The sequence below is a fragment of the Lepidochelys kempii genome, chromosome 1, assembly GCF_965140265.1.
Source record: "Lepidochelys kempii isolate rLepKem1 chromosome 1, rLepKem1.hap2, whole genome shotgun sequence".
NCBI classification, from domain to species: domain Eukaryota; kingdom Metazoa; phylum Chordata; order Testudines; family Cheloniidae; genus Lepidochelys; species Lepidochelys kempii.
The window spans coordinates 258,877,302-258,896,049 of NC_133256.1; the positions used below are offsets into that span (position 1 = coordinate 258,877,302).

At 43.1% G+C, this 18,748-nt stretch overlaps 1 protein-coding gene across 2 annotated transcripts in view; it reads left to right on the forward strand.

The window, feature by feature from the left end:
- The first annotated feature begins 213 nt into the window (after window positions 1-213).
- Window positions 214-18,748, forward strand: part of ADSL (adenylosuccinate lyase) — a 46,499-nt gene continuing 27,964 nt past the window's right edge. Inside the window, exons 1-3 of one of the 2 annotated variants that reach the window (XM_073327032.1) lie at window positions 403-491; window positions 12,958-13,027; window positions 18,099-18,302. In XM_073327032.1, coding sequence (XP_073183133.1) covers window positions 13,025-13,027; window positions 18,099-18,302 — 207 coding nt within the window. In that variant the 5' untranslated portion in view covers window positions 403-491; window positions 12,958-13,024. Of the gene's footprint in view, window positions 492-12,957; window positions 13,028-18,098; window positions 18,303-18,748 lie in introns of both variants that reach the window. The other variant, XM_073327026.1, reaches the window with a different exon arrangement.

Sequence of the window (18,748 nt, forward strand, 5' to 3'; positions counted from 1 at the left end):
GCCTGTCGCCCCTCTCCGGCCGCGCACCTGGACCGACCCTCAGCCGGTCCGCCTGGTTCGTAAAATAGGACGCTCCGCCTCCGGGTTGGGGGCGCGGCGCCGCACTGACCTTCTGCCGTATTTCACGCTCGGAGGAGGACGAGGCTGTTTTACGACGCTCGCGCGCGGCCACGCTCTGCCCTCCCCTTTCTTCCGTCCTGACCTCCTGCCGCATTTCACACTTGGCGGGGCGGGGGCTCTTGAGCGCTTCCGCGAGTCCGACGTGCGGCCGGCGCGTGCGACGCCCGCTGAGGTGTCCTGTCGCTCGCGGGCCGCGGGGGCGTCGCGGCTGGGCCATGGCGGCGCCCGGCGCGGAGGAGGACCCGTTCGGCCGCTACCGCTCGCCGCTGGTGTCGCGCTACGCCAGCCCCGAGATGGGCTTCAACTTCAGCGAGCGGAAGAAGTTCGGCACGTGGCGGCGGCTCTGGCTCTACCTGGCCCAGGCGGAGAAGGTACCGGCGGGACCGAGCGCGGCCCCGGGACGTCTGCCCCGCGCGCGCGCTGTGGAGTGCTTGTGGCGGGGAGCCCGCGGGCCCAGCCCCACTGCTGGGGGTGCAGACGCAGCTGCCAGGCCCGCCCCACTCTCCCCCCTCCCCGGGGCGGGGTGCGCGTCCCTGTTTGACAGAGGGGGAAACTGAGGCACGCGGCGGTTCGGGGCCGGTCCCGGGGGCCCCGTGGCGGAGCCGGCGCTGAGGACTGCTCGCCCCGGGCGCTGAGTGCGGGACCCTGCTGCCGGGAGCCGGGGTCATGCGGCACGTGGAGGGCTCCTGGCCGGCCGCGCGCTTTAGCAGCAGCGCGGCTGGAGTTCCCTGACCGGGGGGCGAGGGAGGGGGAAAGCCCAGCCACACTCCTAACCGGGATGGGAGGGGGGGGTGTCCGCTTGTCCTATGCTTTGGAGCTGGGTTAGAAGCAAAGAGGGCAGAATCTCCTAATCTTGGGGGATGGGATTAAGGAAGAGGAAAGCCTGCGGACTGGGAGACTGACTCTCCCTGGGAGACGGGGGTGCTAACGCTGTAGCTGATTTTGGCAAGAGTGGGAAATAGGATCCCAACCTGGGGAAACGAGATGGTACCACAAATTTCAGAGTAGCAGCCATGTTAATCTGTATCCTCAAAAAGAAAAGGAGGACTTGTGGCACATTAGAGACTAACCAGTTTATTTGAGCATAAGCTTTTGTGAGCTACAGCTCACTTCATCAGGTGCATTCAGTGGAAAATACAGTGGGGAGATATACATAGAGAATATGAAACAATGGGTGTTACCATACACACTATAACCAGAGTGAAGGAGTACTTGTGGCAGCTTACAGACTAACCAATTTATTTGAGCATAAGCTTTCGTGACCTTATGCTCAAATAAATTGGTTAGTCTCTAAGGTGCCACAAGTACTCCTTTTCTTTTTGCGAATACAGACTAACACGGCTGTTACTCTGAAATCTGTAACCAGAGTGATCAGGTAAGGTGAGCTATTACCAGCAGGAGAGCGGGCGGGAGGGGGGCAGACCTTTTGTAGTGATAATCTAGGTGGGCTATTTCCAGCAGTTGACAAGAACATCTGAGGAACACTCTGGGAAGGGGGAGGAATAAACATGGGGAAATAGTTTTACTTTATGTAATGACCCATCCACTCCCAGTCTTTATTCAAGCCTCAGTTAATTGTATCCAGTTTGCAAATTAATTCCAATTCAGCAGTCTCTTGTTGGAGTCTGTTTTTGAAGTTTTTTTGTTGAAGAATTGCAACCTTTAGGTCTGTAATCGTGTGACCAAAGAGATTGAAGTGTTCTCCAACTGGTTTTTGAATGTTATAATTCTTGACGTCTGATTTGTGTCCATTTATTCTTTTACGTAGAGACTGTCCAGTTTGACCAATGTACATGGCAGAAGGGCATTGCTGGCACATGATGGTACATATCACATTGGTAGATGCACAGGTGAACGAGCCTCTGATAGCGTGGCTGATGTGATTAGACCCTATGATGGTGTCCCCTGAATAGATATGTGGACACGGTTGGCAACGGGCTTTATGGCAAGGATAGGTTCCTGGGTTAGTGGTTCTGTTGTGTGGTGTGTGGTTGCTGGTGAGTATTTGCTTCAGGTTGCGGGGGCTGTCTGGAAGCAAGGACTGGCCTGTCTTCCAAGATCTGTGAGAGTGATGGGTCGTCCTTCAGGATAGGTTGTGGATCCTTGATGATGCATTGGAGAGGTTTTAGTTGGGGGCTGAAGGTGATGGCTAGTGGCGTTCTGTAATTTTCTTTGTTGGGCCTGTCCTGTAGTAGGTAACTTCTGGGTACTCTTCTGGCTCTGTCAATCTGTTTCTTCACTTCAGCAGGTGGGTATTGTAGTTCTAAGAATGCTTGATAGAGATCTTGTAGGTGTTTGTCTCTGTCTGAGGGGTTGGAGCAAATGCAGTTGTATCATAGAGCTTGGCTGTAGACAGTGGATTGTGTGGTGTGGTCTGGATGAAAGCTGGAGGCATGTAGTTAAGTGTAGCAGTCGGTAAGTTTCTGGTATAGGGTGGTGGTTATGTGACCGTCGCTTATTAGCAGCGTGGTGTCCAGGAATTGGATCTCTTGTGTGGACTGGTCCAGGCTGAGGTTGATAGTGGGATGGAAATTGTTGAAATCATGGTGGAATTTCTCAAGGGCTTCTTTTCCATGGGTCCAGATGATGAAGATGTCATCAATGTAGTGTAAGTAGAGTAGGGGCACCGCAAAGGAGACCTTGGCTGACTGGGAAGGGTGCAGGGAGAAAAGCCAGATTCTGGTTTCCAGAGGTGGTTTTCTTCACCTTCACGCAACTTTCCAGCTTGGTCTGGTTGTACACAAAACTAATGCAGGGAGCTAATGACTGAAGTTCAAATCCTTCTATGTCATAATAAACTACAGAGGTGTTGGCAAAAGTTAATGTGTACATTGCCCACCCAGATTAAAACCAAGATTGATCCTATCACTCCACCATTCTTTTACTCTTCACTGCACGATTTGCTGCGAAGGTGATCTGCAAAGTGAGAAGGGGGAGAAATGGATTTGTGCCCTGATTTGCATCTTTATGCTGTATAAAGAAGGCCTGAAAGTTGTTTTTCTGCTGATATTTTTCATGAGAAATCTAGGCAAGGACAGTCTTTGAGAACCGAAGAGCTAGTGAACAATGACATCACTTGAGCAAGGGAGAAGAGATTTTTATTCAGACCATTTAACGTATTTTTAACATCTATTTAATTTTGATGACCAGCATTTTAGTTTAAAGGAAGCCTATATCAAAGATGCAGCACCTTCACCCTATCAATTATTATGTTAGAGCTCACAATAAACATCCTTGCAACCTCTCAGGGGTTCTCCAGCAAAAGCAGGGAGACCTGATTATTTTTGATTATTCTAAGCTAAGCAGAGAAAAACATAAGCAAAAAAACCCATCTTTCAGGCCAGCTATATACATAGTTTTAAAAGGGCACAAGCCTAACTTCATATGTAGTTCTATGCAGGTGGTCATCTGTACTGCAGCATGGTGTGTTTTTCAGAAAAGAGGTTATTAACCAGGCTAACAAGCTGTAACTTTTCGTATTCCCTGCACTCCTCCTGAACTCTCCATGCCTCTGTGAAGTTAGTTTCATAAAGCTACTATAAACAGTTCTTGAGGAAGGAAGAGTTTTATCTTCTGAGCCCTTCTTCCATTAGTGAGCTGTTTGCCTGCCAGGTGACTTGGCTGACCTGGAATATTCTAATAAATGTCCTCACCTTGGTGTAAATCTGTGCCATATGCAGTCATTAAAGTGATCCTCAGCCTATGGCTCTTATGGAGCCCATATTTCTGGGATTATACTAATCTTGGGCAGAGTGAACAGAATGCTCATCCCAGGAGTGCTTGCCACATTGCCTGATACATACACAGTAGTACAGTGAAATTGAAAGAATAAACTGTTGATGCTAGGACCTCACCCTATGAGTCCAAGCACTTAGAACATGGAAATTGAAGGAAGAGGAGACTTACTCCAGGCTTTTTCCTAGTAACCCTGAGGGGGAGTGGTTGGAAAAGACAGACTGTGCTGAATGAATTTGCAGCCAGCCAAGACATTAAACAATCCTAAAAATGTAGGACTGAAAGGGACTTCAGTAGGTCACCTATTCCAGTTCTCTGCACTGAGGCAGAAGTAAGTGTTGTCTAGACCAGCGGTTCTCAAACTTCATTGCACCATGCCCCCCCTTCTGACAAAAATTACTATGACCCCAGGATGGGGGTGTGACGGGTTGGATCAGAGAAACCCCTTGGGTCTGCCAACTGATGTGCCAAGACTACTTCTGCCCCTGCTTTCCCTGCCAGCTTGGGACTCCAGCACTCCGTCTTGCTGAGCCAGACGCGCCAGTCTGCTGCAACACAGACCCAGGGTGCCCCAAAGCTGCAGACTTAACTGAAAGCAACTTAAGACGTGTTCCTGTCTTTAACACTCAGATGCCCAACTCCCAATGGGGTCCAAACCCCAAATAAATCCATTTTACCCTGTATAAAGCTTATACAGAGTAAACTCGTAAATTGTTCGCCCTCTAAGACTGATAGAGAGAGATGCACAGTTGTTTGCCCCGCCCCGCCCCCCCCGGTATTAATACATACTCTGGCTTAATTAATAAGTAAAAAGTGATTTTATTAAATACAGAAAGTAGGATTTAAGTGGTTCCAAGTAGTAACAGACAGAACAAAGTGAATTACCAAGCAAAATAAAATAGAACACGCAAGTCTTTGTCTAAGAAAACTGAATACAGATAAAAACCTCACCCTTAGAGGAATTCCAGTAAGCTTCCTTTTACAGACTAGTCTCCTTCTAGTCTGGGTCCAGCAATCACTCACACCCCCTATAGTTACTGTCCTTTGTTCCAGTTTCTTTCAGGTATCCTTGGGGGTGGAAAGGCTCTCTCTTTAGCCAGCTGAAGACAAAATGGAGGGGTCTCCCACAGGCTTAAATAGACTTTCTCTTGTGGGTGGAGACCCCCTCCTCTCTCCTATGCAAAGTCCAGCTACAAGATGGAGTTTTGGAGTCACATGGGCAAGTCAAATGACCACTCATGACTCAGAACTTAAAGGTAGCAGTCATGGCTCACATGCTAGCTTGAACATCCTCATGTAGACTTCTTATGTGGAATGGCGCCTCCCAAGATCGATTTTTCGTGAGAGCTTCTTGATTGGGCACTTAATTTGTACATTCCTTTCTGAAGAAGCTGACCAAATGCTTTACTAAGGCTACTTAGAAATCAAGCAAGTGCATAGCCAATATTCATAACTTCGAATACAACAATGACACATGCATACAAATAGGATTAATAGATTCAGTAGATCATAACCTTTACAGATATGTTACATGACACATGTAGCATAAAACATATTCCAGTTATGTCATATATACATTCATAAGCCTATTTCCTTAAAGTCTTATGGGGGCACCATCACAGGGGGACCAAAGCCCAAGCCCATCCTAGCCCTGCCACCCTGGTTGGGTGGGAGGGACGGACACAAAGCTGAAGCCCAAGGGCGTCTGTCCTAGGCAGGGAGCATGTAACCTTAGGGCTCCTTCCCAGGGCGGTGGGGCTCAGGCGTTGGCTTCGGCTCTAGGCACCACAAGTCTAACGCCAGCCTTGGCAACCCCATTTAAATGGGGGTCTTGATTCAGTTTGGAGTCCCGACCCACAGTTTGAGAACCCCTGATCTAGACCATCCCTGACAGGTATTTGTCTAATCAGTTCTTTAAAACCTTAAATGACTGAGATTCCACAATCTCCTTACATAATTTGTTCCAGTGCTCAGCTACCCTTACAATTAGGAAGTTTTTCCTAACATCTAACCTACATCTCCCTTGCTTCAATTTAAGCCCATTATTTCTTGACCTGTCCTCAGTGGTTAAGGAGAACAATTTATCACCTTCCTTTATAACGACCTTTTACATACAGCGGACTCTTGCTAGAGCGCGCATCACTTTAACGTGGATTCGCAGTGATGGATCCCAAATTTAAATATTTAAATTAAATTGGGATCCATGGTAACACGGTCCCCACGTTAACGCGGTACTGCGCATGGATCTCGAACCCTGCGTTCTAGCAAGGGTCCAGTGTACTTTAAGGCTGTTTTCATGTCCCACCCTCAGTCTTCTCTTCTCCAAACTATACAATTTTTTCAGTCTCCTCATGGGTTTCTAGACCTTTAACCATTTTTGTCACTCTCCTCTGGACTTTCTCCAGTTTATTAATCGAGTGGAAGAATTACTTCTCCTGTCTTGCTTGCAACAATCCTGCTAATACATTCCAGAAGGGTGTTTTCTTTTTTTGTAACAGTATTACATTGTTTGCTCATATTTAGTTTGTGATCCACTATAACCCCCAGATCCCTTTCTGCAGTATTCCTTCCTAGACAGTCATTTCCCAATTAGTATTTGTGCAATTGATTATTCTTGCCTAAGTATAGTCACTTTAAATTTGTCTTTATTGAATTTCATCCTATGTAATTCAGACCATTTCTCCAGTTTTTCAAGATCATTTTGAATTCTATTCCTGTCTTCCAAACTGCTTGCAACCCCTCCCGGTTTGATATAATCTGCAGACTTTATAGTGTACACTTTATACCATTATCCAAATCCTTTATGAAGGTATTGAATAGAACTGGACCCAGGACAGATCCCTGTGGGACTCCACTCGATATGGCCTTCCAGCGTGATTGTGAACCTTTGATAACTATTCTCTGAGTAGAGTTTTCCAGTCACTTGTGCACTCACCATATAGTAAGGTTCACCCATCTTATACCATCATTACTTAGCAAGCATGTTTGTATTGATACATGACAAACACACTGGAACACAAAATTTGCAGTGGAGTGTTAAGTCAACACTCAAACTCTGCAGTTGGCTGGCTGTTTTGTTCACTGTTATGGTGGCTCTCCAGTTTTGCAGGGCAGAGGATTGTTGCACTAGAGCAGAGATAGTCAATTATTTTTTGTCAAAGTCTGAATTTCTTGACCAAGGTATATCCAAGGCCCAGTCTCCAGAGAGAGCTTTTTTCATACTGCAATAACAATAATGACAATAATAACTAAATAAAAAAGATTTCATGGGCCATTCAAAAGTATCTGGTGGTTTGGATTGGCCCACGGTCCACCTATTCACTACCCCTGTACTAAAGTGTGAACAGGCAATGCACAGTCTCATTATCGTGTCCCCTTTCTGCTCCTGGGACCATGGCACTGCTTTGTTGCCTCATCACTCCTTGAGGAGAGGGTGCCTACATCAAAATATATATGCATTAAATGGGCACCTTACTCTAAAGTGTCAGGTACTGGACATAGTCAAAGCTGAGATCCTAAAGGCAACTGAATGAGCCAGTGGCTAGGGCCCTGTGAAATCTGCGTTAATGCGAACGTGGGCGGAATCAAAACAATAACAGACTCCAGCGTGCTGTGTGTTTTTTAAAAATAAATAAATAAAAATCTGGCATTATATAAAAAATAGATGCTTGGCAGTAGAAAATGAAGCTTGATGAAACCTACTTGCACAAATTTTGTACCTTGTGGGAATTTTCAAAGACTCGTGTGTACACACAATGAGAGTGCTTTTTCACGTTTCACCACCACCGTAGGTTAACTGACTGTTGCTTAGACACGTGGCCCGCTACTACTAGTGCGGTTCCCCCCCATGGTTCAGTACATGATTTAGCATGTCTAAAAGGCATTCTACAACTGGAAAATGCTCATCCAAAAAGCTAAGAAACATTATGCTGACACCAAAGGGAAGAGCTAGTCAGTTTCCCTAATGACATCTATGAATCGGGCAGTATGATGATCTGAAAATGCGGTCAACATACAATAGACTGGACCTGAAAAGATACCTGCAACGATCATCTAATGTCAAAAAACCATCTGAAGAATCGAGCCACATATGACTAGAATCATTGAGATTCTCACTCTCTACAGAGAACAATTGCAGACAGTATGAAATCTGCAGATGCCAGAGGGGAGTTTGTTGAAGATTTTGTTGTGGTCTGTGCCGAGGCTGATATCTCATTGGAAAAAATGACGACGCTTCCATGTTTCCTCTTAAAACACTGCCAGAGGGATCGGGGAGTGGGAATTGTCTGAAAATGAAGCGGCACATTGGCAGTTTAACCTGCTGTGTGTTTATCAGGAGCACATGGTGGCATTGCTGGCCAAAATCCATGGGGAAAAGATTTCCTTGGTGATCGACGAGACAACAAATATCTGAGAGTGCAGTGTGCTAAATATAGTCATAGGTATATGTTTTTTATTTTATTTTACTATGATAGATACTTAAGTAGATGCTTTTTTATAATGTGTGTATTGACCTTTAGGAAAATCTTTTATATTTAGAAAAGACTAATCACTTCTGTGATTTAAAGTACAGATAATTTAAGAAAAAAACATTTACGATGCTATGACCCCTTAAAATAGTCCTTAAAAAAAAAAAAAAGTACCACATTAGAATTTGAGCTATTCTATAAAAAATACTTATTTAATTTTATCAAGCACTTCATATTTAATATGCATGAGGAAATTAAATTCCGTATTGCAATGCACCTGTAATATGTATTTTAAAAAAAATCTTTTTAACATTAAATGATACTATAATGATTTTGAAGCTGGATTTTTTTTCCATTACTGAATTTTAAGTTTGTTTAATGAACTCCTCCACTGACAAACAAGTTGAAAAATTATGACCACAGAATGTATTTTTTTTTTTTTCAGGTGTTGAAGGTCAGTACTATTTGATGTTATAGTCATGGAGAGCTGCAACACTCCACATTCTCACAGGCTGTTCTGGTGTCAATGATTAGGAACCAGTTCACCACACTAATGTTTGGGCAGTTGTAACTGACAAGGCAGCATACTGCATCAAAGCATACAGAGAAACACTGAAATGTGTCATGCCCAACAGTATACATGTGACATGTCTGTGTCAGATAGATAATCAGTCTGATAAGTGAGATGTGGCTGCATTGTCACTTCTTTAGTGATGTGGCATCTTTCATTACTTGGATGAAATCTGCCTTCTTCAAAAAGTCATCCAGAAAATGAAGATGGGTTGCTTTTCTTAAGTCCAAAGGTGATGTGCACATCACGAAGGTCCCCCTGAAGCAGTACATATAAGATGAAATAGCTGGTTTCAAGCAGTAAAATATCATGCAGATCACACTGATCTCTACAAGGACATTTTTGAAAAAAGAAGTCCTTAGCACAGGCTGTGACAAACCTTTTGGCATTACTTAGCAGTCAGGAGAAATCAGACTTGCTGACACTTAAGACAGCTTTCATATCTGAAGCTTTCCCCAAACTGATAACACCCCTGACCATCTTTGATGGTACCCACTGCCCTACAGCTGTTTCAGATTTCAATATTATGGAAGACATGGGGTTTCACTTGGTTTCTGGAACAGACAAAACTTGGGGGTTTGGTGAAGAAACTGAAAGACTCTTGGATGACTTCTCCATAAGAGAGAAGAAAAATACCCTGGACAATATGGATGAAACCTATCAGCTTGCTTTTAACAAATTCCAAACACTGAGATGTCCATCCAGCAAAAGACGTGTATTGACAGGCAGATTCCAGCCACGCAACACAACATTGATCAGTACAGCAAGCTATCACCTTTTGCCCACTCCTCATCAGAATTGTATGAACCAGTGGCTTGTGTTTCTGCGCAACACTCAGAATGAGTACATCCCAGATCCACTGGATCTTTGTTCCTTCATAGCCTTCCAGTAAGCACAAGTGCCTAGAGTAGCAGAGGTTGCCCTACCTTAGATCTTCCTCCCTGTCAGCTCTCTAGACGCAGCTAGAAGCTATAGTAAATATAAAAATCTACTTACAGACAAGAGGGAATCACTTTCTGAGGCAAACACTAAAAGGATAACCATAATGTACCACAATGGAGATGTCTGCTGGAGATGGCAAAAATGTTATTTAAGTTTGTCAATTTATAATGCTACTCACCAATAAACAGTTGACTGTGAAATTATTTAATCCAATTTGAAATTAATTTAATCATTCTTTCAGAATATAGGAGCTTGAAAGTAGCAAGTTTAAGTTAGAATGGCAGCAATGACTGCTGCAAGGATGGATTATTTTATGTTTAGTGCATTATTTTTATTTTTTAATCAAATGTGATTTTAGTTAAATTGACACTGTTACAGGCTCTTACTTCTGTGTACTTGTGTTACTGTACAGCAATGTAAGTGGTCATATGACTGCTACTTTAAAAAGTGATTTAAAATGTTACTTTTACTGTGTAGTGTATATCTGCAGGATGTTTTGTTTAAATTGTAGGGGTTTTTTTTGTAAAATCCATTTTCCCCATTGCAATCTAATACTGAAAATTTCTATGCATTTATAAAAAGGCTACTTAATAATGTAGCAAACAATTTTAATTAAAAACATAAAGATAGAATTTTTTTAATGGAAAAAAATGAAATCCAAAAATAATAAATCCCAAAATCCACAATAATAAAATGGATTTCATAGGCCCCAAATGGTCTCATCCAGTATTGTAGGTGTCATACTAGATTATATGGGCAGTTATATGATGTGGTGTTACTATATGAGCCTTGAGTTCATGCATGGATTTCTGCAATTGAGGTCAGAACAGACCACAAACTTTTAGAGGAGTTGATAATATTTGACACTTTGTGTTCAAAGCATAGTAGAAGCATGAATCCCCACATCACCTCTGTGCAGTAGATAATTAATTATCACCATTTTTACTGCTGGAGAATGAAGTGAATTATATGACTTGCCCAGGACCAGAAAGCAAGTCAATGATAGAGCCAGGATGACATCTCAGGACTCCCAAACCTTGTGCTTATGGGTTTCCCTGTCTTCCTTTCTCTCTGCCAGCTCTCCCTTTTTCTTCTGCCTTCTCAAAATAGAATTTTGTTTCCAGTGAGTAGGAGTTGTCCTGTGATATCTTGAGCACTCTGGCCCCACTGGGAGGAGGGAGACTTTTATTTTTATACATGTGTTCACATTCCTGAGGAGTTACACCATTATGTTGTCAATCCTGGACTGGAAGTGGAGTGGGAGTTAGCCACACTCAGCACTTGTTGGCTCGGTCATTGGTCAGTTGCAGACTGTTAGACATAATCACAAACAATTTCCTCTGCTCTCCATCATGGGAAATGTGCAGTATTTCTAGTTAGGTGCCTGTAACAGGAGACAACTGATGGGGAAGTGAAGTGTGGGAAACGCACATCTTTAAGAACACAGGACTGTTCAGAAATCTCCAAGCAAGGACTTACTTTCCCCATCAGCAGACTACCACTGGGAATGTTAAAATGCCAATAATGATCCTGGGGACCCAGCCTACCCTTTGCTAACATGGCTCATGAAACCATATAACAGCCACCTCGACAGCACCTAGGAGCACTTCAGCTTCAGGCTCAGCAGCTGCAGAATGACAGTTGAATGTACCTTTAGTCGTTTGAAGGGTCGCAGGCATTGTCTACTTACAAGATTAGACCTCAGTGGGGGGAAAAAAAATCCCAATGCTTATAGTTTCCAGCTGTGTGCTGCATAATATCTGTGAAGCAAAGGGGGAAAAGTTTACCCCAGGGTGGAGGTGGAGTGAATGGCTATCTGCTGAATTTGAACAGCCAGATACAAGGGCTATAAGAAGAGCTCAGCACGGAGGTGTGTGGCTCAGGGAGGCGTTGAAAGACCATTTTAATGGGGGCCAAGGTAGTGTGTGTTGCTCTACCTGGCCTTGCTCTTTTGCAGCCCAGTATGAATCTTGTAGTGAGTTCTGTATGTGTAAGAATATAACATTGCCAATGCACATATTAATATTGTCTGAGAATGATGGTGTGGGTTCTGTGACAAAATGAAGTAATAGGAAATTGGTGGGTGTCAGACATGTTCTGCACCAGCCAGCATATTTTGTGAACTCAAAAAGTTGATTTTATGTTCCAGAAAACAGAATTTTATTTTGCAACATGAACCGGGGGAAAAAAATTAGAGCTTTGTGTTCCCTTAATTTATTAAGTTCTATAACTTATGAACAGTCAGGCACACATACACCAACCGTGTCTTTCACAGTTTGGTGTATGTGCGGCTGTGATTGTCTTTAAATTCCCGCAGATTGGATTGGTAGGGGGTAATGCAGGTTCCCTGATGCCATGTGGAATGTCAAGGGGTGGTGTAAGGAGGTCCCAACATTGAGTTGTCTATGGGTTGCAGATGGAGGCGAGCCTGGGATTCTTGGACCTGCAGGTCTACCAGAGTCTGTAGCATTTGTTTGCTGCCTGGGAAGCCCCATTATGTCCCGATGCATCTCCCTTTCCTTGTCCTACTTGGACTCCTGGGCCTTCCTCCTCTCCACTCTTTCCTTCTCCATGCGGTCATCCTCCAGGCTTTGGTCTCGTTCTCTGATGCAGCACAGACTTGCAGCATCTTCTGGAACATGTCATCCTGAGTCCTCTTCTTTTTCCTCCTTATCTGGCTTAGATGTTCTGTAGGTGTGGAGGGGAAGACTCTGGCTTTGTGTACGCTACCTCGCTTTTAGCGACACGGTTGTGCTGCTACAGCCATGCTGCTAAAAGCCGCACAGTGTAGCTGCTGTTTGTCGGCAGGAGAAAGCTCTCCTGGCAACAAAAAAACTTCCATTCTCCATAAGCGGCAGCAGTTTTGTCGCTCTCCTGCCAACAAAGTGCTGTTAACACTGGCACTTTTCATTAGTAAAACTTTTGTCGTTTGGGGAGATGTTGTTTTTTAACACCCTTCAACGACAAAAGTTTTGTCGACGAAGTTCCAGTGTAAACAAAACCTCTGAAGGCCACAATACCAGTAGCTGCAGACACAACACACGGGGTACCATTTTCAGTGTATTCACAACGGAAATCAAACTGTAGGATACTGAACTCACTCTCCTTGATCCCCACAAGGTGTAAGCACTGCATTCTCACTTCTCCTTGGGATTGATACAGCCCTGCGCCAGTCACAGCACCAGCCATGGTGAGTATGGCTCTCAGGAGGGATGGGGTGGGCTTGTATAGGGCAATGGAACTGAATACTAGCACCATTTTCCACCCCCAGTGGTGGTTTTAGCTGATATCTCACTCCTGAGGATAACAGAGGCAGCTGCTGCTGGTGTCTGTGGCACCTGGGTCTATATGCTGGTAGCCTGTGTACGGCAATCTTGACTCTACGCTGGTTGGAGAGGTGGTGTTAAGTTGTCATAGTGGAGCAGTTACACTGGTGGGAACAAAATTTTAAGTATAGGCACAGGCACAGCTAGGTCGGTGTTTGTGGGTGTGCAACAGGAGTGTTTCACGTGGCGCTGCCCTTATCTTGAGTGCGCTTTTTTTTTTTTTTTTTGGTAGCAATTGCAACTGTTTCCTGAGGTTCGTTTCTCTCCTCTCTGTGGGACTGTCTCTGCTCTCATGCCGTGACTGGCTTTTCCATGTGGGTCAGATGTTTATGAGCACAGGAGTCTGGATGGATGAATCTTTCCAATAACTATTTCTGGAGATGAGACTTGAATAGCAGTATTCCTTCCCTAGTAGAGTAAAATACACCAGTGATATTAGCTGTTTATTACATCATATTGCTTACAGAATTATCTGTGTGTTATGATGCAGAGTTATGGCCATGTAGCCATATGTCTTGGTGACAGCACTGTGGGGCCAAGTAACTCTCTTGTTGGGTCTGGATAGTCAAGGTGCTATTGCCCTTCCTGAAGCATATTGTTTTAGTTCCATTTTGGTAGTAATTAGCTAATGGGTTCTCCAGGAAATCCCTCTGCCTCACCAGCTCTCCCCTCTGGGTTCAATAATACTAGATCCCCATATCTCAAAACACTTCAGACAGCTGGATTCCTCCTCCTGGAAAGAAAACAGCTTTTAAAATGCTGTGTACCATTGGAGCTTTCTGACTAGTTAGGGGTTTCTGACATTCATATTTGTTAAATGCAGAAAAATTACATTAATCTTGAGATCTTCAATTAACAAGTCAGTTGATTCAAAAATTAAGACTTCTGCATCTGAGTTACATCTGCTAGGTTGCAAATAAGGTACTATGTGTAAAAAGATAGAAAGTTAAGAGCATAATCTGTTATGTCAAATATTTCATAATCCATGGGAAATGGCTCAAAAGTGCATTGCAAGCTTGAGTCCTCTAGGTTACACCCCAGGGTTGAGAAACAACAAATATTTAACAAAATCAGGAGTTCTAGAAACCAAGCAGGACTGAATGAAAAAACATCTTTCATAGATTTAGGCCAGAAGGGACCTTCACATTAATCTAATTTGACCTCCTGCACGCTGCAGGCCACAGAACCTCGCGCACCCACTCCTGTAGTAGACTCAGAACATCTGGTTAATTTACTGAAATCCTCAAATCATGATTCAAAGACTTCAAGTTACAGAGAATCCACCAGTTACATTAGTTTAAACCTGCAAGTGATCTGTGTCCCATGATGCAGAGGAAGGCAGTTAGGTTTTTTGCCCCCACTGATCCCTGTGGAAGCCTGTCCCAGAAGTTCACTCCTCTGATGGTTAGAAATTTTCATCTAATTTCAAGCCTAAACTTGTTGATGGCCAGTTTATATCCATTTGTTCTTGTGTCAACATTGGCACTTAACTTAAATAACTCCTTTCCCTCCCTGGTATTTATCCCTCTGATGTATTTAGAGAGAGCAACTATATCTCCCCTCAGCCTTCTTTTGGTTAGGCTAAACAAGTCAAGGTCTTTGAGTCTCATCTCATAAGGTAGATTTTCAATTTCTCTGATCATCCTAGTAACTCTTCTCTGTACCTGTTCCAGTTTGAATTCATCTTTCTTAAACACCGGAGACCAGAATTGCACACAGTATTCTAGATGATGTCTCAGTGCTTTGTATAATGGTACTAACACTTCCCTGTCTCTACTGGAAATATTTTGCCTGATGCATCCTAGGACTGCATTAGCCTTTTACACGGCCACATTGCACTGGTGGCTCATAGTCATCCTGTGATCAACCAGTACACCCAGGTCTTTCTCCTCCTCTGTCGCTTCCAATTGATAAGTGCCCAGTTTATAGCAAAAATTCTTGTTAGTCCCAAGTGCCATGACCTTGTACTTTCCCCTGTTAAATTTCATCCCATTTCTATTACTCCAGTATTCAAGGTCATCCAGATCTTCTTGTATGATATTCTGGTCATCCTCCATATTGGCAAGTTCTCCGAACTTTGTGTCATCTGCAAATTTTATTAGCACACACCCATTTTTTGTGCCAAGGTTATTATAAAAATGTTAAATAAGATTGTTCCCAAGACCAATCCCTGAAGAGCTCCACTCCAGCCTGACAGTTCACCTTTCAGTATGACCTGTTATAATTCCTTGTTTAGCAAGTTCCTTATCCATCTTTCAATTCTCATATTAATCCCCATCTTCTCCAGTTTAACTAATAATTTCCCAGGTGAAAATTTACTGAAATCCAGATAGATTAAAACTATTGCATTTCCTTTGTTGAAAAAAAAATCCGTTATCTTCTTGGTGATCAGGTTGGTCTGGCATGATCTACCTTTTGTAAAACCATGTTGTATTTTATCCCAATTGCCATTTAGGCTATGTCCTTAGCTACTTTCTCTTCCAAAATTTGTTCTGAAACCTTGCATACAATTGAGGCCAAACTAACAGGCCAGTAGTTTCCTGGTCATATTTTCCCCCTTTCTTAAAACTAGGTACTGCAGTCACAGGGTCCGACCCCCAAGTTTTCAGATTCATTAAAAATTCTTGCAATTGGGTTTGTAATTTTGTGCCAGTTGCTTAAATATTCTTGGATGGCGATTATCTGGGCCCCCCAGTTTAGTTCCATGAAACTGTTTGAGTTTGACTTCCACCTCAGATGTAGCAATTTCTACTTCCATATCCTCATTTCCATTAGTTACCCTGCTACTACTCCTAAACTCCTCATTACCCTTATTAAAAACTGAGGCAAAGTATGTGTGTTGGGCCATGCCTAGATTATCTTTAATCTCTACCCCATTCTCAGTGTTCAGCCAATCCCACTTTTTTTCTTTTTCTTTTTCTTTATATGGCTATAGAACCTTTTACTGTAAGTTTAATTTCTTTTGCAAGGTCCAACTCTGCTTGGCTTTTGGTAGTTCTCACTTTTTCTCTTTACTTTCTGACCTCCAGCAGGTATCTTTCCCTGCTGATCCATCCCGTCTTCCATTCTTTGTAGGCTTCTGCTTTCTCCTAATAACCTGTTTGAGATCCAGCTTAGGTTGCATCCCTTCCTTATGATTTTTTTTCCCTTTTTTGGGTGCAGGCTTCAGACAGTTTCTGAAACTTTGACTTAAGGAAATAACTAAGAATTACTTTCCTTCTCTGCTGCTGCCCTGCCACAGATCCATTTCTGTCCTGTCCCAGCTGTCCCACTGCAGTCCATTCTTTCCTCTCAGTCCTTCACCAGGAGCAGAGCTTGATGCATCCTCAGGCAGAGCACCATCGACTACCAGCAAATCCTTCTAACACTCAGACTTCTCTGTTTAGTGCCTCCATGCAAACCAGCTGTGAGTTCTTGCTGTGATTCAAGGTTTTGCTGCCCCAAAGAGTTGTGGGATTTGGATGAGTCCCAAACTGTGGATGGATTTTGGGTCCCAGATAGGAAAGGTTGAAAATCACTGAACTAAAAATACAGTGTATGAGCAGTGGGGCTGAGTTATTGTTGGTCTCAAATCCTTATCTTTTGATTATCCTGAGATGTGTTTAATCCAGCACTGAAGTTGAGAATTCAGTGTGTTTTGTTGCATTAATTCTCTCACTAAAAGGAAAGAGCTGCAGGACAGTGCCAGCAGGTGCCATTTTGCATAAAAGTGGAAGTACTGTTAAATTAGGAGAACCTATGTTCTTAACCTTGATAACTTGCACAATTCCATGTTTGAGATTTGTACAAAAGAATAATTGTGTAGACCAGACAATAAGGAATATAGCAAAATTCCATCTGCCAGCTCAGACTGTGAGACGTGCACTTCTGCACAATTGAAACATACAGTTACATATGCGCATGTGCAAACACCTAGCTTTAAACCTTTTAACTTTAAAGGAATTATATCAACTTGCCAGCTAGTTAGTTTTTGTGGATTCCTGCTAACTCTTGTGATTTATTATATTTTCCCCATTTTAATTTTCCCCTGTTGCTGTATGAAAGATGCACACAAACAGAATGGGAATCCAACTGCCTAATTATACATCTTTAAACTATAATATTCTAAGGTATTACTTGTAAAACATAGTAGGTATAATAACTTTTCAAACAAGTGTAATTTTTTTAAAAGTAGCTGTCCCTCTAAAATGACTTTGATTTTTTCGAGCACAGCCTAATGGCTGTTCCGCATGGAATACTAACAGTCTGCCAAGTCTGAAATCTGCTACTCCAGTTTTATGTAAATTAAGTGTGTGGCGGGGGGCCTGGGGAAGTGTAGCAATATTTTTTTCAAGTGGAAAATGTGTCCTATTTTCCTCACTTGCCTAAGACAAGTGACTGAACTGATTTACCCCAACTTCCGAGACATTTTAGTTTTGAGCTAAGATGAGGTCTACGAAGAAAAACATTTCAGAAAGTTACAAGCAACATGAAAGAGGGCTTGGTACTTAAATAAAGCAAAGGTTCCCAAACTGTGGACAACTGATGGTCTGCAAAGTTTTTCTGGCAGGTTCACAAGGTGATGCTTCTCCTTTCCAGCCACTAAACTGCGTTAAGAGAAGCTATGATGCATTACTTTCCTGAAAGTGCTTTTCCATGACAGCAATTGCTGCTATTGTCACAAGGATGTTATGTAATTGTGGCTCGGAGGGGAATGGTGACCAAGGGACGCTAATAAATAGGCTATCCTACTGAAAAAGTTTGAGAATCTCTGAACTAAATCATTTGCTACTACCGTCCTATTGTGTGGCCTTTTACTCACAAGAATATCTAATTGACAATCCAAGAGGAGTTATATGGGGATAAAGTGTGTATTGCTTCTGTCTCCATCTGGTTTGGGCTCTTTCTGTCAGAGGGAGATAGCTTTTTTGTTTTTGCTTTTTTTTCCCCCTTCAGTCACTGGGACTGCCTATCACAGATGAGCAAATCCAAGAGATGGAAGCAAACCTGGATAACATAGACTTCAAGATGGCAGCTGAGGAGGAGAAGAGGTTGCGTCATGATGTGATGGCTCACGTGCACACCTTTGCCCACTGTTGTCCAAAAGCTGCTGCTATCATTCATCTTGGAGCCACTTCCTGCTATGTGGGCGATAACACGGTAAAACAATACTCTGAGTTTGTTCTCTAGAGAGCTGCACAGAACCCACCAAATGCTGCTCACTTGACCGTTTAAAATCAGCTTACTTTTAAAAATAAAATCTCCAAATAGAATTTTTTGAAAATTTTATTTAATTTTACTTCTGGAGCTAATTCCCCCTGTTCCAATCTCATTAGAGACTATTTTAGTCAGTGCTAGCTGGAGTTCTAATTCTCCTAAACACACCGACAGCTGTAGAGCAATGCTGTGCTCTTTTGGCATGAAGCAAGATCTATCCTCAAACAACAGCACTTGTGTGTCATCTGTTGCTTTAAATTAGGGAAACTCACAATCATGTGAGTTGCGCAAAGAAAAAAAGTCTGCATGACCTGTTGGTCATGCCAGTTGGTCACCAGCTCACGGATTTGAGAAATCAAGGCCACTTTTGACATATGCAGATCATGAGC